A 26,536-nucleotide genomic window follows, 5' to 3' on the forward strand; every position below is an offset into this window, starting at 1 on the left:
GTGTTATGTTATGTCCCCATTAGTGATGTGTCGTTCACAAGTGAATCGGTTCTTTGAATCGACTCCCAACATCCATCTGAGAACCGAGATCAACGTTTATCTTTTTGAGTATCTTTTTGACAAAACCTCTTTTCTACATCTGATCTGTTTGTCTGAGTGTGTTTGACTCTGATGTGTGTTTGACTCTGATATGAACCGAATTATACCGGTGTGTATGAACCGAATCATATAACAACCGAATCTTCATAATAAAGCAGACATAACAGGAACAATAACAGAGATACATAAGCGTAATGTAAAGTCATTATTTCACGGAACATTTTCAAACTAAACGATTTTATTCACGGATAAGAGCCGGACTGGATTGTTGATATCACACGTGACACCTTTAGAGGCGCTTTTTAAACGACCGTCTTTGGTGGCTGCCTTGATGACGTCACACGCATGCCGGAAGTCTTCCAGATGATGGTATTTTTACGATATCTTACGTTCTGTCTATTTTTTATTATTGTTATTTTTTAATATATCTATCGTCATTCGTGGTTAGCAAGTGACGCCTAAGATATACACCGCATTCCTAATTTTGCGCTGTATATTTTTCTGAGTCTTTTATTTTGTAAAGAAAAAAAAAAAACTACACGTCCCATAAACACCCGTTTTCAGGCTAGTGCAGAATGTTTGTTATTACGTTCGTTTGAGATTTAGCTTATGAAACAATACATAAGCGTTTAACGACACGGAGTTTAACCTATGAACTTTCCTGCTGGTGTAGTAAACAATTCATCAGTAAAGTCAGTTCATTCACGCACGCACGCACGCGCACTCGCCTTGCACGCGCACATCGCACCACAAGCTCGAGAGTGAATTTTTTCCTGTCGGTTTCTGTCAGAAGCTTTAAGTTTAACTCGAACTATACACAAGTCTTCTCAAAATGGATTTGTAATAACAGTTTAGCTGTGTTTGTTAAACCTACAGGTTTGTTTTAGGGAAGTGAAGTTTGTTTTGCAGCTAGTAAACTTAGGGGGGCTGAGGGGAAAAAATCAGTGAGATGGAAGAAGAGTTCACTCCATTAGACTGTCTTCTGTCAACAGGTAAACATGACTAATCACTTATTACAGTTCTGTCCACAGGTAAACACATGACTAATCACTTATTACAGTTCTTAATCACTTATTACAGCTCTGTTCACAGGTAAACACATGACTAATCACTTATTACAGTTCTGTCCACAGGTAAACATGACTAATCACTTATTACAGTTCTGACCACAGGTAAACACGACTAATCACTTATTACAGTTCTGACCACAGGTAAACACGACTAATCACTTATTACAGTTCTGTCCACAGGTAAACACGACTAATCACTTATTACAGTTCTGTCCACAGGTAAACACATGACTAATCACTTATTACAGTTCTTAATCACTTATTACAGCTCTGTTCACAGGTAAACACATGACTAATCACTTATTACAGTTCTGTCCACAGGTAAACACGACTAATCACTTATTACAGTTCTGTCCACAGGTAAACACGACTAATCACTTATTACAGTTCTGTCCACAGGTAAACACGACTAATCACTTATTACAGTTCTGACCACAGGTAAACACGACTAATCACTTATTACAGTTCTGTCCACAGGTAAACACGACTAATCACTTATTACAGTTCTGTCCACAGGTAAACACGACTAATCACTTATTACAGTTCTGACCACAGGTAAACACGACTAATCACTTATTACAGTTCTGTCCACAGGTAAACACGACTAATCACTTATTACAGTTCTGACCACAGGTAAACACGACTAATCACTTATTACAGTTCTGACCACAGGTAAACATGACTAATCACTTATTACAGTTCTTAATCACTTATTACAGCTCTGTTCACAGGTAAACACATGACTAATCACTTATTACAGTTCTGTCCACAGGTAAACATGACTAATCACTTATTACAGTTCTGTCCACAGGTAAACACGACTAATCACTTATTACAGTTCTGTCCACAGGTAAACACATGACTAATCACTTATTACAGTTCTTAATCACTTATTACAGCTCTGTTCACAGGTAAACACATGACTAATCACTTATTACAGTTCTGTCCACAGGTAAACATGACTAATCACTTATTACAGTTCTGTCCACAGGTAAACACGACTAATCACTTATTACAGTTCTGTCCACAGGTAAACACGACTAATCACTTATTACAGTTCTGACCACAGGTAAACACGACTAATCACTTATTACAGTTCTGACCACAGGTAAACACGACTAATCACTTATTACAGTTTTGTCCACAGGTAAACATAACTAATCACTTATTACAGTTCTGTCCACAGGTAAACACGACTAATCACTTATTACAGTTCTGTCCACGGGTAAACACGACTAATCACTTATTACAGTTCTGTCCACGGGTAAACACGACTTTTGTCCACAGGTAAACATAACTAATCACTTATTACAGTTCTGACCACAGGTAAACACATGACTAATCACTTATTACAGTTCTGTCCACAGGTAAACACATGACTAATCACTTATTACAGTTCTGACCACAGGTAAACATGACTAATCACTTATTACAGTTCTGTCCACAGGTAAACACATGACTAATCACTTATTACAGTTCTGTCCACAGGTAAACACATGACTAATCACTTATTACAGTTCTGTCCACAGGTAAACACATGACTAATCACTTATTACAGTTCTTAATCACTTATTACAGCTCTGTTCACAGGTAAACACATGACTAATCACTTATTATAGTTCTGTCCACAGGTAAACATGACTAATCACTTATTACAGTTCTGTCCACAGGTAAACATGACTAATCACTTATTACAGTTCTGTCCACAGGTAAACACATGACTAATCACTTATTACAGTTCTGTCCACAGGTAAACATGACTAATCACTTATTACAGTTCTGTCCACAGGTAAACATGACTAATCACTTATTACAGTTCTGTCCACAGGTAAACATGACTAATCACTTATTACACACAAACACACAGTCTGATCATTCGGTCCTGAGTAAAAGTACATGATTTTACTTTAAAACCTGTTTTTAAAGACTTTTATTCAGACTTGTGAATTTTGACACCGAGACTAAAATCACCTGCTGAGGTAAATGATACAGAAAATCAGTAGAAATGTCATGTCAGCTTGAGATGTCATTGTTTCTGTAAGGACTAAAATAGTTCTGGAGTTTTATTTTCTCTTATTCTACAGAAACCCGACAACCGTTTCCTCTTGTCATGTAGCTGAGAAACCTGACAGTACAAAGTTCTGTGTCCAGAAACTGCTGAAAACTTTCTGACTATTAAAGCAGTTTAAAAAACAAAAAATCTTTAACCTACTACCAGTGAAGATAAATGTCATTGTAATAACTTTACTTTACTCGATTCGATTCGACTCGACTCGACTTATTAATCTGTATATCGCTTTTAACAATTCACGTTGTTCCAAAGCAGCTTTACAGACAGAAGTATAGAACATTTTATAGTTCAAAACGAAGTTATCTAAAATCTGTCCCCATCGAGCAAGCCGGAGGCGACGGCGGCAAGGAAAAACTCCCCGAGAACCTCGTCCTCATTTGGCTGACACTGCACAGTAAATAATATAAATTATTTATCTACAAAATCTATAAATGTTTGTAGTTGTGTGGAATTAAGCAACCAAGGGCTCCTGGGAAACTAACAGGTCAATGCAGTTTCTGAGTTCACCACAGACCCAAACACGGATTCCTTCCTGTCAAAGTCTTCAAATGATCACAGGATGAAAACTCGACCATAAAGCCGATTGATGCAACAGTAGTTCAAAGACGGGTTGACAGTCTCCAGGTGGTCCCGTCCACAGCAATCTGATGAGCTACAGGATGTCCATGCAGATCAATCCCCAGTAGAGTGCACACCAGGGGTAAAGCATCAGGATTGGTCTGAAAGAGTAAACGATTAGAGGTGGAACACCAGGAGCTCTGGAGTGGCATGTATAGCTGGAGAGGGAGAGAGAGAGAGAGAGAGAGAGATGTGGGGTGAGAGAAAGAAAAATATTATGTATGATTCTAAGCATGAACTGGATGGTTAAAGACAACCATGTTTAATGCTCGTTGTGATGCCGACACGCACTGCACCTTGGCACAAATCTGCCCAAAATTGCCGGTCATTTTGAAAAATCGCAAGCTACTCCAAATATCGCTTGATTTTGTTTCATTTCTGTGACTGCAAAATTGTAAAATCTTGGAGGGACTGTATTTATATAGAATGTTGATGGATTATTAATGCTGTACCCTAAAATGCAAGTCATGTTCTATTCTTTTCCAACAGGAACCCAAAAGATCGGCCTGGTCATCCTGAATCAGCCGCTGGAACCTCACTTCTTCCATGCGCTCTGGAATAAAGGTATTGATTTTGTGATAATTAGATACTGGCATTTGATTTGCACCTTGTATTTAACACCTTTGGTAAATGGCAAAGGCAGCAGTCTAGATTTCTGTAAAAGGTCACTCAGTGCTGATTAGGGATACAGAGGTGCAGCACTATAAAGACTCTTAATCTTACCCATGAACCATCAGTTACATGATCTACCCCACTCTGGGCAATTTACTGCTATGCCATTGTTTATTTGTCTGCAGAGAAATCCATTGTATATTTGTTGATTATTGAACTTTGTAACACAGATATATTTAATTACCTGAATAAAACAGATTGGTCAGAAGGCATTAGATTTTCTATAATAGGTTAATATGAATGCACTCACTGTAGACTCATTGTAGACGTGGGTTGTTTCTCTCGGGAGATGTTTATTTAACATTTAAAAGTGTGAAAATAAATAAACAAACAAACAAACAAATAAATAAATAGAACACTAAAAATTTGAAGGTGCTATCTTAAGCACTATTCGGACGGGACTAGTTTGACGTTGGGACGTGGAGTAATGCAATTTTACCTCAGGACGTCTGTAATATTAATTGGCCAATTCGCACGGGACAAGACATCTCAGTAGAACTAGCAGAAGTGGGAGGGGTAACTCATTTCACACCTCCTTGTCGTCGTGTGCGTATTACGTCGCTTCCTGTTTCAAGCGCGTCCATGCTTTTTTGCCCACATCCCCATGTAAAACTAATCCCGTCCGAATAGGGCTTTAGTTTATCTTAACAGAGGTAAAAACCCACGTCTCACTCACTCACAAACCCTCTTTATATTAGACTTGTAGCCATAAACTAATACGTTTGTTTCTACTGATTGAAAATGTCCTATAAGTTTATTTCCATTCCCCTGAAGGAGTCTCGAGTGTCATCACTTTGTTTACTCTTCAGGACAAATATGTGTTTGGTCAACGTTATAGATTTAACCAAATAATGAGACTATGTTGTAAATACTACTACTATGTTGTTAAATAATTTTGCAAAGATGCAAAGCAGGTCACATGCTTATATTAGGGTTGGGCGATATGGCTGAAAACTGTATCAAGATATCAGTGTTTCATATATGACCCATTTAAAATAAGTACCATGAGAAAAATATACTCCCTACATTGCTAGGTTACCAGAGAGTGAGTGCCTTTGCTAATGCAACCAAACTTGCTTCACAACCTCTGTTTTCTTCCGACGAAGAATAAATGTAGAATAATGAAGAATAATGTCCGAGAACTTAAAAGAACGGTAATAAATCAAGAACTTAAAAGAACGGTAATAAAACTTACATTTCGTTTTTTTTTTTTACAAAAAAAAGAAAAAGAAAAAAGAATAAAAAATATCAAACGTTTTATCAAACACATTTTTTATTGATATCGATCATGTGTCTATCGGGATACATATCGTTATCGTTTTATCGCCCAGCCCTAGCTTATATTAATGCATTTATTTTAGTGCGTCATCGTTCCCAGAGTCACATTCATACTAAGGATTTTTAGAAGGAGTCTCCAGGTTGAGCACTTTGTCACAGTCATATATAAAGCCACAACGTTAGGTTTTCAGACATGGGAAAATTTGAACGAGAAGGGCTTTGTGTTTATTCCTTATTTAATAATGAATTAACTATTACTTATTATTAATCTATGAACTACTTAATAGCTATCTATTATTAGGAGAAAAAAATGTGATTCTTTTTAAATAGCTGTTTAAGCTGGAAGTGATCACAGGAACTAGTTTTCTTTATGGAGGTTTAAAGGTGGGGTGCACGATGTTTGAAAATTGCTTCAGAAAAATGAGTCGGGCCGACAAACAAAACAAACGTGTAGCCAATGAGCAGAAAGGGGCGTGTCTTGTCTTGTTCAGTGCGCATGTCTGACATTAGCAGAAAGTGATTGAAACATTGACATGGCGGATACCTGCCGTTACCCCTGCCTCGAGTTCTAGGTGTTGAACGTCATCTTCCGCATGAAACGGAGATAAATCTTTCACGGTACAACACACAATACTACAAAAAAAAAAAACATTTGTATTGCCATAGTATTTCTCGTTGAGTTGATTTATTGATAAAAAATATCCCCTCGGCCAGCTGCCCCAGCAGGTTCCGCCCTAATAGTTGCCTGGGTTACATAAGTATGTGTGGGGCGGAGCAATCAAAACAGGGGTGGGACCCATTTGGGTTAGGGGCGTGTTTGTTTTGGTGATTTCAAATGCCAACATTGGCTTTCAAACATGATGTACCCCACCTTTAAATTGCAATACAATCTGAAACATTAGTTATTACTTAACTATTAAGTAGTTATTCATAAGTTTCTGTGGTGTAACAGGAATAAAACACAATGTCATCATTTATAACACTACCATGTCTGAATTCCTTTTCTTCTGTACTTTTTTATTAACATTACTTCAAGTTAAACTTTTCTTTATAAAAAGCAGTTACTCAGAATAGCTTTAGCAAGGACTCGTCTGTGGAAGTGCAGGCAGGTGTGATGGGTGTGTGACGCTGGGAGCAGAGAGCAGTTCTCCAGATGGCTGTCTCGAAGGGACCAGAGCATGGCGCTCCACCTCTCTCCTTAAAAAAATCTAGAAATGAAGTCCTCTGAGGATTCATCACTTCTTCTCTCTGCTCCCAGGGAGTGAACGATCAAAGCAGGGTCGTTCTCCGTGACTCACGCTGAGAGTAGTTTCTCTTCTCACTCCTCGTCCGTTCGGAATTAGTGCCTTACATAAAGAGAGGTGGATGCAGAGTCTATCGTTTAGGGACACGGAAGCGTACGTTTGTACAGTATGTGTAATGTCTTTCTGGGCAACAAAGTGGAACAGGTTCTCTATCAGTACTGAGATTGCTTGAACTTTCTGCTGCGATCTTGTTACCATGGAGAGAATTCTAAATGTAATATCGTGATTAAGAATGTGGGCTTAGGCTTAGCGTTTGGATTTTCAGCCACTTGATGTGGCATAATAGAAGACCGCCATGGGAAACTATGTATTTTATGTATTATATCAGGCAGACAATCATAGCTGTTATATACAGCATATTTACACTCACAGAAATACAATTATTTTCTTGCTGCTCGGGTTCTAGCACCAAGGAGGCATGCTTTTTAAACCGAATAATATACGAATATATTTTACCTTCGAAATAAATTCACAACCTTCACAACCTCTACTTACTAAAGATTCAGAGAGAGCTTTTAATACACTGAACAGTAAACACTGCTTTTCTCTAACACGGATCATTTAACAGGGGTTAGAAAGACAACACATCTAACTCATGCAATATACAGAGTCAGTTTAGTTCACAATACACTTTGGACCGGGTTTGTTGTCAAATTCACCTCACACACTTCTCTGAACTCTCGCACTACCTTTCACCAGGATTTAATGAACAACTAGCCTCGATCATACCTTTAGTTTACTCTTTGTCTTCTTGGACTCTGATGATTAAAAGGGCAACAGGCCGGCTTGTGTTTTTACTGCCAGTGTGGGGGTAAAATAGAAGGAGCACAATTTGCCATTAGGGCGACCACATAAAACACATTCCTGCATAACGGCGCTAAAGAGACTTAGAGTAAGCGCTTCACCGGGAGGATAGAATTTATTTATAGGGGATGACAAATGGTATTCGAAATGATATCAAAGATCCAGGCTGCTAACCCTGTGCTGTGTTTTATTGGCCAATAAGGAGGTTAAAAAAACTGTAGCAAAACAGAAGTAAATACCATTAACAGCTAGTCAAGAGAAACGAACATGTATGTTTATGGCGAACGTCGTCGGCTATGAAACGCGCCCTTAACTTCTTTTAGCCTGGATAGTGCGTTTATTTTATTGAGCTAGTTGACACAGAACCTTGTTTTGCTCGTCACTGTTTCCACACAGTGTTTCCTGAGTCTTAAAGGACTGTCTGTCATTTCTGGGCAAGAAAGAAATAGGGTTACTGGAGACAACATGGGCACGATAAAAAAGCCACAAATTCCATTGACCGCTGGTAAATTACGTGAAGCAGGACGAAGGTTAAGTGAGCTGATACGTGATACGTGTTTCTCCAGCGGTGATCCGAGCGTGCGCAGACGGAGGAGCCAACCACCTATACCGGATGACCGAGGGCCAACAGGAAAGGTAGGGAGTCACCGCACATTCTCTACTCTGTAGTATACAGATGAGTATACAGATGAGTTTAGATACAGGTGCTTTAAAGGTGAGCGAGTTTAGTGGAGCATCAAGGCTGAGTGGTTTTACTAAAAGCTTTCATTTGTACTTTACACTTAGTGATGTGTTAAAATCAGTTATAGACAGCTTTTATATTCTCTCCACTTTTAAGTGTTTTGTCGGTTTGGTCCTTCATTTGATTTGATTTGAGTCTCTATTAAAAGTATGAACAAGGTCGTTAGGCATTTCTGAACTTTGCTTATAATATTTTATCACATTTCTTCATTCTTAATTCTGATCCATCAGCAGGTGATGATTTATTTAGAATTCTAACTCTGTAGTAACTAATTCCCCTGTACTTGTTTCTAAGGGGGTTTTTACAGCTGGTCACTTCATGCGTTTTCTGTGATGGTAAAAAGACCAGGTCTAAATGCCCTCCGAAACGTTTTCGAGACGGATATAAATCCGATCGTTCGAACCCCTTCAGGAGGAGGTCTGGGACGCATTACAGATGAAACTGGACAGGTGTAAATGAATGTGGTTGTTCAAGCCACATACGTCAGCGCTATACTCCTCCCAAACGGAAGTACGTCACTCGCAGGTGATCTTTCACCCCGGCGTCTCGTCTCGTCGGGCCTTAAAACGCGCTGCTGCCTCCAGCAGAAATGCAGCAAACAGTAAACGCTGTTTTTTGTAGCATAACCGTCGTAACGAGTTTTTTCGTCTTCTTTTTGATTGCGTTCTGAAAACGGCATACACCAAAGTGTGTACCATTTCAATTACCCCGGAAATGAGGTAAAATATATTTACATGTTGGACGGGAGTAGAAAAATCGGATCGATATCCGATTCGCCGAGACGCAGTTATGTGGCCTGATGTAAATGGAACAGTTTTAACAAATCAGATCGGATCAGAGAAAACACATGAAGTGACCAGGTGTAAAAAGGCCCTGAAACACAAATATATTACGTATATGACTAGTGAGGTCATGACTAGTTACCTTTTCTGTATGTTTTTTGACAGAAGTCTTTAGGACAAAAGGTTTCCGCTTTACAATCTGTTCCAAAACCTTTCATTTTTAGCATTCTTTAAGAACACATTTTGAGTGCTGGCAAATTGCTGTAGAAATTGTATATGTTTTAGATACTAGTTTCTTGCCAGAATTACTAATTTCTTGATGAACAGGATTATAAATCTCTGAATCCTCTTCTTCAGAATCCGCTCGTAGAAGGAATCGTGACTTAACATAAACTAAAAAAAACAAACCATGTGTTCTGTACAATATGTTCTTGAACTAGAGAACATGGTTAGAAACAGTATAAAAGACAAAAGTTAAACAACATCAGCCCCGTACACAAGGGACGTAATGATCTGTTAAACAGATTAGCATTCTTTGTACCAATCGGTTTGTTAATAAAGATGCATCACATGGGGGGAAAAGAAAAAAGCTGTTTTTCACTGTGGGGTCCTCCATCATCCATCAAGTCACTTGTAGCTGTCAAAGATATAATCCAGTGATGCCTCTGTGATCAGAAGAAAATCGTGAGAGCCGTCACAACCTGGCCGTCATCTCTTTTCTTCTCTTTAATATATGCAGTCACGGCTGTCAAGAGGAACTAGTCAGACTGAGATGGAGTTTGATGTGATTGTATCGGTCTGAAGAATAAACAAAAGCGCCTGTGAGATTCGGATGTGGTGTTTAAAAGAAGTAAAAGTTTTTTTTTCTTTTAAATGACTCGAGGCTAAATTGCCCTTTCTCTAAGACAGCGTAATCAGAAACAGGCGAGATCGGCCAAGTCTCCTAACGCCCAGTGCATGGCTGATTGTGCTTGTAAATCAAACCGCTCACTCGTCATTTTGCTCTTGATTTGTTTTGTTCATCAGAAAGTTGTAAAGGTTTTTTCTCGGTACTTGGTGACCTCTCAGCTGCTGTGGTGATTAGGACTGTAACTGACAGCTGAGTTCTGTGTTGTTGTTTTTTTTGAAGATTTTATTGCGAAATTGTATTCAGAAGGGGCTCATTCGCTCTTTAGACTTAATGTGAGAAATAAGAATGTAGGTTGGAGTTTCATTAAGAGTAGAAGGGCATGGACTGAACTGGGATCTGTTAGTATTTGTGAATGTACTGTAATTAACGCAGTGACCTTTCGCCGTTTCATTAGCTTTAGGCACGTGAATATAACCGGACCGGGAGCTGTGAACATTGTAGTGCTGCAGGCTGGTAACAGTAGGACTGATAAATAAATGCGATTTTGTATCTCTAGGATCTTTAGATTACTTCTGTACAGAGTTCAGAGGGTCTTTAAGTACAGGCTTTTGAGCACTCTTTAGGTTGGTAAGCTGAAGACAGCAGCTGGAACTGAAATACTGCACAATGAAAATATAAATAGGTCTGCGCTTGACAGGAATATCTAAGCCAGGAGTTCAGTTTAAGCGTTTGTCTTTAACTGAGCCAGATGTTCAGTTTAGGAGTTTGTCTATGACTGAGCCAGATGTTCAGTTTAGGAGTTTCTCTATATCTGAGCCAGATGTTCAGTTTAGGAGTTTCTCTATATCTGAGCCAGATGTTCAGTTTAGGAGTTTGTCTATGACTGAGCCAGATGTTCAGTTTAGGAGTTTGTCTATAACTGAACCAGATGTTCAGTTTAAGCATCTGTCTATAACTGAGCCAGATGTTCAGTTTAGGAGTTTGTTTATAACTGAGCCAGATGTTCAGATTAGGAGTTTGTCTTTAACTGAGCCAGATGTTCAGATTAGGAGTTTGTTTATAACTGAGCCAGATGTTCAGATTAGAACCTTTACACTTTTTTGTAAAGTGTATCACAATAGTTGTAATCATCAATGTTTCCTGAAATTATTTTCAGTTGTCCAGGTCACACAGCTATTAATTTGTCACCGTCTCTGTCCAACATGGAGTATAAACTGGACTACAAACGTTTTTCTCATAATTCTATTGTAATAACTTTAGTTTTTGTCTCCTGATTTACGGTTATTATCATTTTGGTTGTTTGTTCAAAGAGTTTCTTTTATTTACCCCAATTGAGGTCAAAACAAACAAAACAACCCTTATAGAACAATTGACGTGTAGCTTGAAAGCAGTTTCGTGGAAATTCGGTGTCCTTCAGCTTTCTGTCTGCTTGTAAAAAAAAAAAGCAACAACGAGCAGGCTGAAGTCTGTAATCTTCCCTCTTTGTTCTGTAACAAACTGCACGAGACACGACAGGTGTTTTGGTCTCGAGTCTGATTTCAGTCCCAAACTCTTGCACTGGCTGCATCCTATAATCGTAATTTGGGCAGCGCCAGTCAAAATGGAGCTTATTTACAGCGGCCCAAGCTTTCCCATTACTCTTATCACTTTAAGTGACACTTTAATTTGAATGGGAGAAAAGCATGTTCGGATTCCAATTGGAGTTTTGTCGCCAAAACGTTTCGTGTGTACGGGAGACGTCAGGAAGGACGGTCTCTGTCGACTCCACTTTAAAGTGGCTGCTGACTTTTCTGGGCTGGAGCTTATTTATGGCTTCTCATGGGAGCAACAGCTATCTAACAACACCAATCCGGATCAGTAGCAGAGACCCAGAGGGAAATCAGTCTGATTTACAAGATGAAACAGAGCTTATTTATCTCAAATCTAGCAGTGTGTGATTAGTGCATATAGACAAGATAAACACATTCTGTGTACATGATAAAGTCTGTCTCCAAACATGGATTTCAGATCAAATCTTTTTCTCTACTGAGTTTTAAAGATCTGCCATCGCTTAGATATATACACATATACACTGACCACCCACCCCTCACCCTCCCATCTCTCTCTCTCTGTCTGTCTGTCTCCCACAAATGCCGGAAGAAAGAGAGAGAGAGATAGAGAGAGAGATGTATGTAGGAGGGAGGCGAGAAAGGATTGCAGGAAGACAAAATAAAAGGATAGAGAGAGAGAGAGATAGAGATAGAGAGAGAGTAGAGAGAGACGTATAGAGAGATAGATAGTAGGGAGGGAGGAGAAAAAGGGAAAAACAAAAGAGAGAAAGCATAGAGTGAACAGAGAGAGAGAGAGAGAGAGAGAGCGGAGTTTAGATAGAGAGAGGTGGGCGGGGATGAGAAGAAAGGAACGGACAAAAATAGCAGATAGGAGAGCGCTGAGAGAGAGAGAGTAGGAGAGAGAGAGAGAGACGAGGAGGGAGCGGAAGAAGTAGAACAGGAAAAAAGAGAAAGAAAAAGCACAAAGTTGAGAGAGAGAGAGAGAGGAGCGAGGAGAGAGAGAGAGAGAGAGAGCTAGCGCGCGAGCGCGCGCGCGCACGTCGCGGCGCTCGCTCACGACGCGAGCAGTCGCGTCACGAGGGAGAAAAAGACGACAGAGAGATGACAACGACAGAAAGAAAAGAGAGAGGAGCAGATGAGAGAGACGAGAGAATGAGAGAGAGAGGAGAGAGGCGCAGTAGAGCGCAGCGAGAAGAGACGGGAGGGAGGGAGAAAACACGGAAGAACGCGGCGCACGAGAGCGGGGAGAGAGGAGAGATGAGGAGAGGAGAGAGCGGGGAGAGCCGATACGTAGGAGAGAATAGAACGAGAGAGAGAGCGATGAGAGAGAGAGAGAGCAGAGTGATGACGCAGAGTGGTGTATGTATATATAGGATGTATGTAGGAGGATATATAGACGAGCAGAGCTGATGATGGGAGCATCTATAAGTAGAGAGCGATATAGAGAGGAAAAGAGAGCTGATAGTAGAAAGAGAGAGTGATAGTATCTCTAGCTAGATAGATCTCGCGATATGGATAGATATGTATACTAGCTATATAAAACGTATATATATCGCTAGATATCTACGCTAGATCTATATGACACAACCTCGTCGTCTCCATATATCTCCCTATCCCTCTCTCTCTCTATCTCTCTCTCTGCCCCCCTCTGTCTGTCTCCATCTCTCTCCCTCTCCCTCTCCCTCTCTCTCTCTCTGCCCCCCCCTCTGTCTGTCTCCATCTCTCTCTCCCTCTCTCTCTCTAGCAGTTTTCTACCAGATTATATAAGTGGAGACTTTGATTCAATTACACCTGAGGTCAAGAATTTCTACTCAGAGAAGGTATTCTACACACACACACACACACACACACACACACACACACACACACACACACACACACACACACACACACACACACACACACACACACACACTCTTCAGTAGTGCAACATATTTATTTTAGTTTAATTTTAAATTTTCAGTTTCTCTAATAGAAAAACTTTTATTTCTATAATTGATTGAATTATTTCTAAAGAAAAAGATTGAATGTCTTTATATTATTATTATTCTTTATAATATTGTACTTGGGTACTCTGAGTAGAAAATCAGCATCCACTGTATGATTCTTGTCTTTGATGCCATTTCTGTTAAATAATCGTAAGAAATCCACAGTTTTGTGTCATTTCTATTCATTCTATGCACTGTTTGTTGTATCCTTCTAACAGATGCACTTTTTTGTGTGTTTTATATCATTTCTCTCATGCATTATTTCTATAACTGTACTAGCTGCACTGTTTATGTTTTTATCCTGTCCTAATCCCTCAGCATTGATTAGACATTTCCCTTTCACAGCACAGGCTGACATTTCTTCACTGCCAAACCTCACACATACAACCTCACCATGTAACACAGCACAATGCTTAAAGCGTTTGTTAGAATATTAGGTGTGTGAAGGCTCTTCTCCTGAATGTCAGACGCAGGAGTTTGTAATCCCCGCTGAGACTGAGCAGTCACCTGGATCGCCACATGTATTCAGGCAGAACAGAGAAAGGCGTGACGCCGCGTCCCCCGCAGTCTTTCCCATCACCTAGAAGAGCCTGAAACGAGAGACGTCATTTACACACCAAGCATAAAAGCCTCACTGAACACCATTTGTACTTGTTTAATAAAGTTTGGGAAATGTTCAGATATAAACACCAACAACCAGAAAGAGAGTTTTAATTGGAAAAAGATTTCAATTTATTTTTAATTCAATTAATGATTTGTTCGACACTTTCATTACTATTTCCCTCTCTCTCTCTCTCTCTCTCTCTCTCTCTCTCTCTCTCTATCTCTGTCTCTCTCTCTTTCTCTCTCTCTATCTCTCTCTCTATCTCTCTGTCTCTATCTCTGTCTCTCTCTCTATCTCTGTCTCTCTCTCTTTCTCTCTCTCTATCTCTCTGTCTCTATCTCTGTCTCTGTCTCTCTCCTCTCTCTCTTTTTCTCTCTATCTCCGTCTCTCTCTCTTTTTCTCTCTGTCTCCCTTTCTCTCTCTTTCCCTCTCTCTTACTCTCTCTTTCTTTCTCTCATTCTCTCTTACTTTCTCTCTTACTCTCATTCTCTCTTACTCTCTTTTTCCCTCTCTTTCTCTCTTACTCTCTCTCTCTTTCTCTTTCTCTCTGTCTCATTCTCTTTCTCTCTCACCCTTCCTCTCTCTCTCTCTCTCTCTCTCTCTCTCTCTCTCTCTCTCTCTCTCTCATCTGTGCAATCTCAGAGGTGCAGGCTGATATTAACCGCAGATCAGGATCTAACAGACTTCACTAAGTGTTTGACCCTCATGCTGGAGGAGATCAAGGAGCGGCGAGTGCAGGTACGTCTCCCTCTCATCTCGCTGAACCTCTCCAACCCAAGTCCTCTACACACACTTTCAAAATCTCACCAGGCTGCAAGCAGCTTTGTCTTCATCCCTACTGCATGCCGGGGGGAAAAAAGCATAGAGTCAGTGTGCATCATTCAGTATCTGATCCAGCCTTCCATGCTGCAGAACATCTGAGTGCTAGAGAACAGAAATTATTTCAGCAACATGAAATAAATGGGATTTGATACAGGAGGAGATAAAAGGTGTGCTTTCCTCATACCCCGTGTGTGTCTGAGCTGTCAGATTAACATTAGTGTCAATTTACAGACTGCTCACGCTGGTAAGTGTGTGTGTGTGTGTGTGTGTGTGTGTGTGTGTGTGTGTGTGTGTGTGTGTGTGTGGCTCTCGACTTTGACATCTTGTATAAAAGATGATGACCTGCTGACCTTCACTCTCTCCTGCTGGTGTTTCCCTCGTGTGTCAAACCCATAACATACGTATATGTTTTCTCTTTCCTTTTGTGAAGGCCAAAAAATTATACATTTTATTTTGTGTTTTCTTATAACTGCTTTTTTTTCTTTCTTTTTTTTTCACCATAGTAACAACTAATTACACGGATCTGTACCGTGTACAGCACAAGCAGGCATAATAATGCATTTTTGGATTATCGTGTTATTATTAATCTTTCCGTAAGGAGGTGTTTATTTTGACGGCTCCGTAAAAGTCCGACGCAAAGATGTATGTTTAGCTTTGTGAGGATGGATGAATTTGTGCATTGCCTTCTGAAAACTCTTCTTAAACAGTCCAGAACTGAGCATTAACCCCGGCAGCGAAGTCAATTCAATGCATGGGAATTGAACTCCATCCACAGTGGTGAGAGCACAAGATCCTGCCTCTGGACCACTAGAGGACTAAGTAGTATCTTGTCCCGTGTCCTGAACGTTCCTTCACTGCAGCCCATATGCTCTGTGATGCGTTGACGTATTTTCCAATCCTGAAAACAGTACATTATCAGTATCTTGAATAATTCTCTATCAGAACGGTAAGCGATCAAGACTTAACACTTGAAATGTTTTTTTTACTATCATATGAGTATATCATAAGGGATGTGGTAGCTCAGTGGTTAAGGTGCTCGACAACTGATCAGAAGGTAATTGGTTCAAATTCCAGATCCACGGAGTTGCCACTGCAGGGCCCCTGAGCAAGGCCCTTAGCCCTCAATATCTCAGGTGTATAACCTGAAATAAAAATGTAAGTCACTCTGGATAAGAGTGTCTGCTAAATGCTGTAAATGTAAATATGGCACTGATCAAGCTGTCCCTAGTCTGAGTTTTAGAAGGAAGGTTGGTTTTGGAATAAAAGGAAGTATAACGGATGGCCACATGTACAGTACAGACCAAAAGTTTGGTCACACCTTCCAAAAGTTTGGACACACCACCTTTTCAACAGGACAATGACCCCAAACACACCTCCAGGCTGTGTTAGGGCTATTTGACCATGAAGGAGAGTGATGGGGTGCTGCACCAGATGACCTGGCCTCCACAGTCACCGGACCTGAACCCAATCGAGATGGTTTGGGGTGAGCTGGACCGCAGAGTGACGGCAAAAGGGCCAACAAGTACTAAGCATCTCTGGGAACTCCTTCAAAACTGTTGGAAGACCATTTCAGGTGACGACCTCTTGAAGCTCATCAAGAGAATGCCAAGAGTGTGCAAAGCAGTAATCAGAGCAAAAGGTGGCTACTTTGAAGGACCTAGAATATGACATATTTTCAGTCGTTTCACACTTTTTTTGTTATGTACGTATATAATTCCACGTGTTAATTCATAGTTTCGATGCCTTCAGTGTGAATCTATAATTTTCATAGTCATGAAAATAAAGAAAACTCTTTGAATGAGAAGGTGTGTCCAAACTTTTGGTCTGTACCGTACATCTGCCCATTCTTATTGAATGGAAGACATGTGGGTCAAACGATGGGACAAGAATGGCCAGAGGATGAGCCAGCAGTAGCAGGAACCTTTTATAGACTACTCAATACTATTTCTAAAGGCCCTTCTCATAAAAATATCACATCAAAATATGTCTATTTACTAAAGTAGAGCATTGTTGTATTTAGAAGCTTTTTCAGTTTTCTCGCTCAGGTTGGATTTGCTGCAGTCATCGAAGAAGGTCAGAAAGAAAATCAGTCGCCGCGAAACCCGAAGGCCTCACATCACGATTTGTAATTCAGATTCGGAGTCATTTCCCTAAATGTCACTGTAATTACCCCACCACTGAAATGCGTACCATTTATGTGTCAGGGTCTCATAATAGCTCGCTCTGGGGGGAAGCTTTTAGAGAGATTGGAACACAAGGGCATCAGTCACAAGGGCCGGCTCAGATGAAATAATCACAGCGCTTCTGCCAAGATGATCATTTTCCTTTCCCCACCTCACAATCACACGCACACAGGGCACTTTGGAATAAAAAGGGCATCAGTGCTTAATGTGCTACAGGACAGGAGTTCAGCATCGACAAGAAAGCATCCATTAATGACCCAAAGGCTTTTCTTTTTGACAGGTGGACACCATAGTCACGCTGGGAGGCTTAGGTGGGCGATTCGATCAGATCATGGCTACGGTCGAGACGCTTTTTCACATTCAGAAGATGTCAGAGATCCCCGTGGTGGTCATCCAGGGTTCCTCACTGGCCTGTCTTCTGCGAGAGGTAATCATTTGTACGAGAGGTCAACTTGCTCTTAGATTAGTGATCTGGCCAAAATGGAGAACTTGAGAAAAATTTTTTTCCAAGAGCACTTTTTTTCAGCTATACACGATTTCTCACCGCCTCTAAAGTCATCACCAGAAGATCATCCAGTATCGACGGTAAATAAAAGGGAATTGCATTCTTGGTCAGACCGACGTAGCGACATTCCAGCACTGAACAGCTGAAGTTACCTTTTAGCACCAACTTACTAAACTCCACCTTATTCAGATTGATCAAATGCCAACTTTTATTTACTCAAGCAAGAAGTCGCTGGAACATGAAATCTTATACAGCTAGGCACAGGCACATTGGGACAGATCTGTTCTAGAGAGCATTTATTCTGATGAATAGTACAATAGTACAAAATGGGTATAGACATAAACATGAAAAGAAATATTCCGTAATAGTTTCTTGTTGAAATTCAAAAATTGTGTAGTTAGTTGTTTATTTTTCTTCATCAGTTCCCAGTCAAGGATAAATCATCTTTGTAGTTTAAGTCTTATAAAAGAGGTGGTAATTACAGCGAAGCCACACGATATCCTGACCTTTTCTCAGCTTGCTGTAGTGGGTGGAAGAATGACTGGTGATTATGTGGTTTGTGTATTCTTTTGCCTTACCTTGGTGTTTGGCATTGTGTCATGACGTCAGTGAGTTAATGTGTGATGAGATTAACAGTTATAAAAGTAGTGAATTATTATTATTCAGGAGACAAAAGTGAACTTAAGAGTTTTGTGTTAGCTTGATTATGGTATTAGCGCTGTGAAGTAGTGTGTGTGTGTGTGTGTGTGATGTCTGTGTGTTTGTGGGTGTGTGTGTTTGTGTGAGATGTCTGTGTGTTTGTGTGTGTGATGTCTGTGTGTTTGTGTGTGTGATGCCTGTGTGTGTGATGCATGTGTGTGTGATGTGTGTGTGATGTGATGTGTGTGTGTGATGTGTGTGTGTGTGTTTCCTTCTCTGACACACCACTTCACTTTGAGCTGATGAGCCGGACCTGATGTGCGTCTGAGCATTAAACTGTGCTTGTCTCTGCACCTACAGGACCACAGCAGTTACATTACAGCTGAATCTGTGTGGGTTTTTCTTTCAGGGCAGGAAACACCAGCTGTGTGTGAACACGGGATTGGAGGCTGAGTGGTGCGGTTTGATCCCAGTGGGCGGCTCCTGCCTCACCAGCACCTCAGGGCTCAAATGGAACCTGGGTGAGTGTTTTACACACACACACACACACACGCACACACACGCACGCGCACACACACACACACACAAAAGGAAACACAAACAAACCACAACAATTTGCCATCGCTATCAGTAAGGTTTTGTTGATTAGGGGCATTGGGGCAGTGATGGCTAAGGGTTGGGGTCCTTAATGCTCCCTGCTCCAGGGATGCTGTATCATGGCTCACTCTGCTCTCGGTCCACAACTTCCAAAAAATAAATTAAAAAATAGCTGGGATACGTAAAGAAAGAATTTCACTGTGATGTAATGTATATGTGACAATTATTTTATTTTTTAAATGTAAAAAAAGAGAATTATTGGACAAAAATGTGAAAAACTACCCAGGAAACCAAACTAAATGAAATTGAAACCCATTTATAGGGTGTAAAACCTTCCGAATAATCAGAAAGCATACATAGATATGTGGTTATGAGCTCTTTATGCAACCTGTGTGTTGCTTAGCATCGAGTAATGAGAATACTACTCTTACACACGTGATGACATTTCTAACGTACGCTGTCTGATCCTTATAATCCTCCGATATCCTGGAATAATCTAAAAAAAAAAAAACATGGTGGAGGTCGGTCCTGTGACTCAGTCGTGTTCAGGAGGCAAATCGTCATCCTGTGATCCTCTCACAAAAACCCCACCAAGGAAAAGTGACTCAATCTAAAACAAGAGAGCTGCACTTTGTTTACATGGAGATTTCGATTTTTGCACTCAAGGCAGCCTTTTTGTACTCGAGCGACAAGGTTAAAAACCGATAACCTTAAAATTTCTTTATTGATCATTTAAATGTGGATTTAATAACTATGTGATCGATGCCTAACACGAAAGAACTGGAAGCGTGAGGGCCGATGTAGGTTTTGAAAGCAACAGATCAAGACAAATGAAATACACCGAAGACCGAAAGAACCGTCTTTCCCAGTTTATAGCGCTATTAGTTGTGAGGGATAAAAGTACATTAGAAATCCATTTGTATAACCTTGTATAACATTCTGGTTTCTGTAGTCAGGTGTAAAGTGTAAAGTCCTCTGCAGCCACTTCACCTTCACATGCTCCACATTTATTTCTGAGTAATACAGAAAGAACACTTAAGCTGTTCTGGTCAAGGTTCCTGTCAGAGGTTTGAAATGTGTAACTGCTCAAAAACTCATTGCGTGTGAGACGACGGTGGAAGAGAAAGCCACATAGAGGTCGTCGGCGATGCATTAAAAAGCGGTTTAGTAAACGTTCACCGTGGCATCTAGCGATTTAACAACCGTGTCTGTCACTCACTCACTCTCACTCACTTTCTACCGCTTATCCGGACATCTCGGGTCATGGGGAGCCTGTGCCTATCTCAGGCATCGAGGCAGGATACACCCTGGACGGAGTGCCAACCCATCACAGGGCACACACACTCTCATTCACTCACACACTACAGACAATTTTCCAGAGATGCCAATCAACCTACCATGCATGTCTTTGGACCGGGGGAGGAAACCGGAGTACCCGGAGGAAACCCCCGAGGCACGGGGAGAACATGCAAACTCCACACACAAGGCGGAGGTGGGAATCGAACCCCCAACCCTGGTGGTGTGAGGCGAACGTGCTAACCACTAAGCCACCGTGCACCCCACCGTGTCTCTCATTCTAACTAACGCAACCAGGACCGGGACGACTTGCTGTCTCATTTCTGTCACACGTCAATCCTTAAGGCTCTCGCTAAGGTGTTCCACAGAACGTCTAAGAAGACTTTAACCAAGATGTCATCAGGAAATTAAAATAGAAACCGTTTAGTTTTTTAATCTGTCAAGTCGAACGATTCGTCCGAGACGAATGTTTTGTCAATGTTTTAAAACACACCTCGTGTCATGAAGCCCGCGCATCATGCGGTGTTGAATCGAGCACGAGTTTCACTGCAGTTCTGCTAACTCTGATACAGACCGAAGTGTTTTCCTCACCTACTCTTTCACCTGCCAGCATTTTTTAAACTCAACACATTTCGTGTTACCTTACATTTCTTTTGGCAAGTCATTTAGTGTATCTGATTAAAACAAATGACTAGAGACAGAATGTTTCATGCACCAAAATGATTCTCTCTCTCAGCCTGGGAGTTTCTGGGAAATTGTTGTAATCACTTTTAGAAGCTTCTGATTTTGTTATTTATTATTTTGGGATTATGATGTCATAAACGATTAGGTAAATTAGCAGCGCACTTCCAGCCAGTGCCTTTTTACTCTTGATGTTATGGCAAAATCCAAGCATATTAGACACCTTAGACCTAAGATTTGGGAATTTAACTGCTGTTGTAAGTTCTCTCATCATTACTTTCTAATAAAATGTACAATGAACTGTAAACTATTATTAATACTTCTATTTATACTATTATTCTATTGTAAATGTTTCCCTTTAATATGTTCAGAACATCATCTGAGGAAATGCATTTCAACACTGGAGTGTCTATGCTGTTTTTTTTCTCCTGACTATGTAAATCTGTACGATAATAATAGTTTTTTTTTTTAACAGATAACCAGGTGTTGGAATTCGGGAAGCTCGTCAGCACATCAAATACATATGAAGAGCTTGACGCCAAAAACGAGAGAAAACCAGTGACCATCAGCACAGACAGACCTCTCCTATGGACTATGGGTATCAAAACAGAGTAAATAGGATAAATCAAATAAATAGAAAGTTCATACATGTGCCTTATGATAGCCATGCAGCCTTTTAATAAAAAATAAAAAGACAATTAACTTTTGATTCCCTTTGATTTATTAAAATCTAAAAAAAAAAAAAAAGAAATTGTACAAAGCAAAAGCAAAAAAGGGGTGGGGGCAAATTCACAACCAGTCCATCATCCAGCTCTGTTCCATGCCTCCGGTGTCCAAAGAGGTTTAAGACGTTGCTGATTCAACCACCACTAGAAAAAGAGGAGGAAAGCAAAATCAGTCCCACTGATCAGTCACACAACATAAGACTTTGGACCGATATACACATAGCTGCCATGGTAACGCCTTTGCCTTTCTTTGCCTCGGTCAGGGGCAGATGTGACACATCTGATGATACACACACACTAGGACTTGGAATATAATCATTAATATTGTGATAAACTGTATCACAATAGAGTTTCTGAGCTATTCCAATATAATAATGGTAGGTTTATTTGTACAACAGTGACAAAATGGAAGAACCCCCCCTCCCCTCCTCCTTTTTCAGTGTTACCGGCAGCTTATTAACAAACCTGTATATTGCAGTACATAAAGTCTAACATGCAAACGTCTATTTGTTTTTATGTTCACACAAGTTTCCCTTCCTGGGACTAAGAGACCCAAACCTGTTCCATCATAAATATGCCCTTGTACACAAAGCCAGCTTCATGACAACATGGTTTGCCAAAACTGGATTGAAATAACTTGTCTGATCTGCACAAAGCCCTGATGTTGACCACACTGAACACCGTTGGGATGAACAGGAACACTGTCTGCACCCCAGGTTTCCTCTCCTGACAAACCACATGACCTCGCTAATGCTCTTACAGCTGAATGAGTCACAGCTGTCACATACTCACAGCTGTACACTGAACCTACCATCATTATAACTAAAGCACTTGACCTTTATTGTTGATCAAAACAATGTATTTTCATGTGTATTATTGTGTACCAAATACACTTATTAATTATGTTTAAAGCACAAAAAAATTTAATAAGTATGAATTGTGTTGAAACAATGCAGCAGGTCAGTTATATAGTCAAAGGAGAACTTACACAATGATGTTGTTGATGGGGATGTGGATGAGTTTCACAAAGAATCCGATAAAGCCCATGATTGCGAAGCCAATCGCTGTGGCCATTGCAATTTTCTGAAATTCTACAAAACAGAAAAATGGAACTTGTGACTAAAACGTGCTTCTGATCCATTTCCAATTTAAGGAGTTCATCTTCTACTTAAGACAGACCATCTACATACATGTAGATCTAGAAAGCAGTTTAGAAGCCTGAGAAATCAAACCTTTCATAGTACAACTTGCATTATGCCTGGACGAGAACTTATGAGTCTCCTTGTCCAGAAAGATTTGTCATCAAAAGTGAAATGTTTTTTATGAAAACTGACCTTTTCTGTCTGGTTTTGTGCATCGTTTTACAAGCCTGATGGAGTCCTTGACGAACTGACGTCCAGGCTCGACAAACTGCATGACCTGATCCATGTTGTCTTCGGGGCTGAGGTGGAAGAAATGTGCAAACATCAGTGTTTTAGTCCATCCTTTCAGACAGGAAATGTAGGGACAGACAAACAGAGAGAAGACAGAGGGACAGACAGGGAGAGAGAAGACAGAGCGACAGACAGACAGACATGGAGGGAGGGAGGGAGAAGACAGAGGGACAGACAGACAGACAGGGAGAAGACAAAGGGAGACAGACAGACAGACAGAGGGACAGACAGGGAGAGAGAAGACAGAGGGACAGACAGACAGGGACAGACAGACGGAGAGAGAAGACAGAGGGAGAGAGAAGACAGAGGGACAGACAGGGAGAGAGAAGACAGAGGGACAGACAGGGAGAGAGAAGACAGAGGGACAGACAGGGAGAGAGAAGACAGAGGGACAGACAGGGAGAGAGAAGACAGAGGGACAGACAGGGAGAGAGAAGACAGAGGGACAGACAGGGAGAGACAGGGAGAGAGAAGACAGAGGGACAGACAGACAGAGACAGGGAGAGAGAAGACAGAGGGACAGAGACAGGGAGAGAGAAGACACAGGGAGAGAGAAGACAGACAGAGAGAAGACAGACAGAGAGAAGACAGGGAGAGAGAAGACAGACAGAGAGAGAGAAGACAGACAGAGAGAGAGAAGACAGACAGAGAGAGAGAAGACAGACAGAGAGAGAGAAGACAGACAGAGAGAGAGAAGACAGACAGGGAGAGAGAAGACAGACAGGGAGAGAGAAGACAGACAGGGAGAGAGAAGACAGACAGGGAGAGAGAAGACAGACAGGGAGAGAGAAGACAGACAGACAGACGACAGACAGACAGACAGAGAGAAGACAGACAGACAGACGACAGACAGACAGAAGACAGACAGACAGGGAGAGAGAAGACAGACAGGGAGAGAGAAGACAGACAGGGAGAGAGAAGACAGACAGGGAGAGAGAAGACAGACAGGGAGAGAGAAGACAGAGGGACAGACAGATGAAAGGGAGAAAGAAGACAGAGGGACAGAGAGACAGACAGGGAGAGAGAAGACAGAGGGACAGACAGGGACAGGGAGACAGACATGGAGAGAGAAGACAGGGAAAGAGAAGACAGACAGACAGACGACAGACAGGGAGAGAGAAGACAGACAGGGAGAGAGACAGACGACAGACAGACAGAGAGAAGACAGACAGACAGACAGGGAGAGAGAAGACAGACAGACAGACAGGGAGAGAGAAGACAGACAGACAGACAGACAGGGAGAGAGAAGACAGACAGACAGACAGGGAGAGAGAAGACAGACAGACAGACAGGGAGAGAGAAGACAGACAGACAGACAGGGAGAGAGAAGACAGACAGAAAAGAACAGACGGAAAGACAGACCAAAATCCTATTAAAAAAGCCGGAGCCAGCTGCAGAAACAGACACAGAAACCTATGCTTATGTGTACATTAGTCTTTATTAGGACTTGTTTCTAGCTACTAGTCCAGTACTTTTGTATAGACTGTAAAACTGGCTAAATCTCCAAAGCCCCACGTTCCTTACGAAGTCTACACTATTTATAATGTAATACTATTTATAATAGGCAGCAATTTGGGATTCAAGTAATAAATGTATTGTTTTATGTCTATCAGGACTTGCTAACACTTAGCTATGTTGCTAAAGCTATTAATGTAGTCAGTGTTAATGTGGGCATAATGTCGTTATAATGTCGTTTTATATTTCAAACATACATTACTAAAATATATTAATATAAGTATGTTACATTAGAGGAACTTACCTGTTAGTAAATGTGGATGTTGACGCGGTGTAACAACACTTTAGGGATTTCAGAATAAAGCCACGTAGATTTTACACACTAGCTAACATAAACGGCTGACGTAGCGTACATGTGCGCATGCGCATAGCCTACCCATTCCAGGCATTCCAATTGGCTGATATCAGTATGTCATATGCACTACTGTCCAATAGGAGCGTAGAGGGCGGTATATTTATCTCACGAAATCTCGTTCCTCGCAATGAGTCATATCTCGTCATTTCACTCCATAGATATCAATGATTTCACTCAACTCACCAGTAAGAGTCGACTCAATTTTTGACTCCCAATTTAGCGTTCCTATTATTATTATTATTATTATTATTATTATTATTATTATTATTATTATTATTATTATTCCCCTTAGTGTTTTTACATTTGATTACTGATCTCATCGGTTTATTGAACAGTTCTACATCTGGGTGTGTCACCTGGTAAAGTTTTCTTATGCAAATAGACAGATGGTCTGATCTTTGAAGACAGATTGCATTGCATAATATTGCACAATAATGTTATTTGCACTACCATGCACTTCTCACACTTTATGTACATAACTGATCATAACTTTATGTACATAACTGATCATAACGCATCAGTCATATTCTGTATTCTATACTACTTGTATCATTTACATTTACGGCATTTAGCAGACACCCTTATCCAGAGTGACTTACAACTGAGCAACTGAGGGTTAAGGGCCTTGCTCAGGGGCCCAGCAGTGGCAGCTTAGTGGACCTGGGGTTCGAACCCATGACCTTCGTTATTTATGTCTGTATTATCTTGTATAGTAGTGTTATTTATGTCTGTATTGTCTTGTCTTGTATATTATAGTGTTATTTATGTCTGTATTATCTTGTATAGTATAGTGTTATTTATGTCTGTATTGTCTTGTCTTGTATATTATAGTGTTATTTATGTCTGTATTATCTTGTCTTGTATAGTAGTGTTATTTATGTCTGTATTATCTTGTCTTGTGTAGTATAGTGTTATTTATGTCTGTATTGTCTTGTCTTGTATATTATAGTGTTATTTATGTCTGTATTATCTTGTCTTGTATATTAGTGTTATTTATGTCTGTATTATCTTGTCTTGTATAGTGTTATTTATGTCTGTATTGTCTTGTCTTATATAGTATAGTGTTATTTATGTTTGTCACAAACAGCTGGAACCAGATTCCTTGTGTGTGTCAACAATAAACCTGATTCTGATTCTGAATCTGATAATTGTGTACAATTACAACAATTATAGCAATACAACACGATATTGTCTTCTATTGTTGAAAAAGAATCAATCATGGCAGCCCAAAGCTGTCTAATATAGTTAGCTCATTTTAGTTAAATTTATATTGCTAATGGTGTTAAAGTAGCTAACATACTCTAATTATATATGTTGTGCATACATGTCAATAAATAAATATAATGAATTATT

At 40.4% G+C, this 26,536-nt stretch overlaps 2 protein-coding genes across 10 annotated transcripts; one reads left to right on the plus strand and one right to left on the minus strand.

Annotated features, from left to right (window-relative positions):
- The first annotated feature begins 544 nt into the window (after window positions 1–544).
- On the plus strand, window positions 545–21,862 carry tpk1 (thiamin pyrophosphokinase 1). Of its 9 annotated transcripts, XM_027174459.2 has the most exons (9): window positions 3,496–3,634; window positions 3,725–4,055; window positions 4,348–4,422; window positions 8,483–8,552; window positions 13,585–13,660; window positions 15,075–15,170; window positions 17,718–17,864; window positions 18,991–19,102; window positions 21,631–21,862. In XM_027174459.2, exons 2-9 carry the CDS (start codon window positions 4,049–4,051, stop codon window positions 21,768–21,770), a joined length of 723 nt encoding a protein of 240 aa, XP_027030260.1. In that variant the 5' UTR covers window positions 3,496–3,634; window positions 3,725–4,048; the 3' UTR covers window positions 21,771–21,862. The 9 variants fall into 9 exon arrangements, with proteins under 9 accessions (XP_027030317.1, XP_027030325.1, XP_027030230.1 ...); XM_027174429.2 differs by lacking the exons at window positions 3,496–3,634; window positions 3,725–4,055 and adding an exon at window positions 585–1,091; XM_027174438.2 differs by lacking the exons at window positions 3,496–3,634; window positions 3,725–4,055 and adding an exon at window positions 587–1,091 and having other exon boundaries at window positions 13,588–13,660.
- sec61g (SEC61 translocon subunit gamma) lies at window positions 21,854–25,223 on the minus strand. The gene is made up of 4 exons (XM_027174547.2): window positions 25,073–25,223; window positions 23,215–23,321; window positions 22,869–22,971; window positions 21,854–22,024 (listed from the first exon to the last, which is right to left on the minus strand). The coding sequence occupies exons 2-4, from the start codon at window positions 23,306–23,308 to the stop codon at window positions 22,015–22,017; spliced, it is 207 nt and encodes a 68-aa protein (XP_027030348.1). The 5' UTR covers window positions 23,309–23,321; window positions 25,073–25,223; the 3' UTR covers window positions 21,854–22,014.
- Between the last annotated feature and the right edge of the window lie 1,313 nt (window positions 25,224–26,536).

The sequence above is a fragment of the Tachysurus fulvidraco genome, chromosome 25 (assembly GCF_022655615.1).
Source record: "Tachysurus fulvidraco isolate hzauxx_2018 chromosome 25, HZAU_PFXX_2.0, whole genome shotgun sequence".
NCBI lineage: Eukaryota > Metazoa > Chordata > Actinopteri > Siluriformes > Bagridae > Tachysurus > Tachysurus fulvidraco.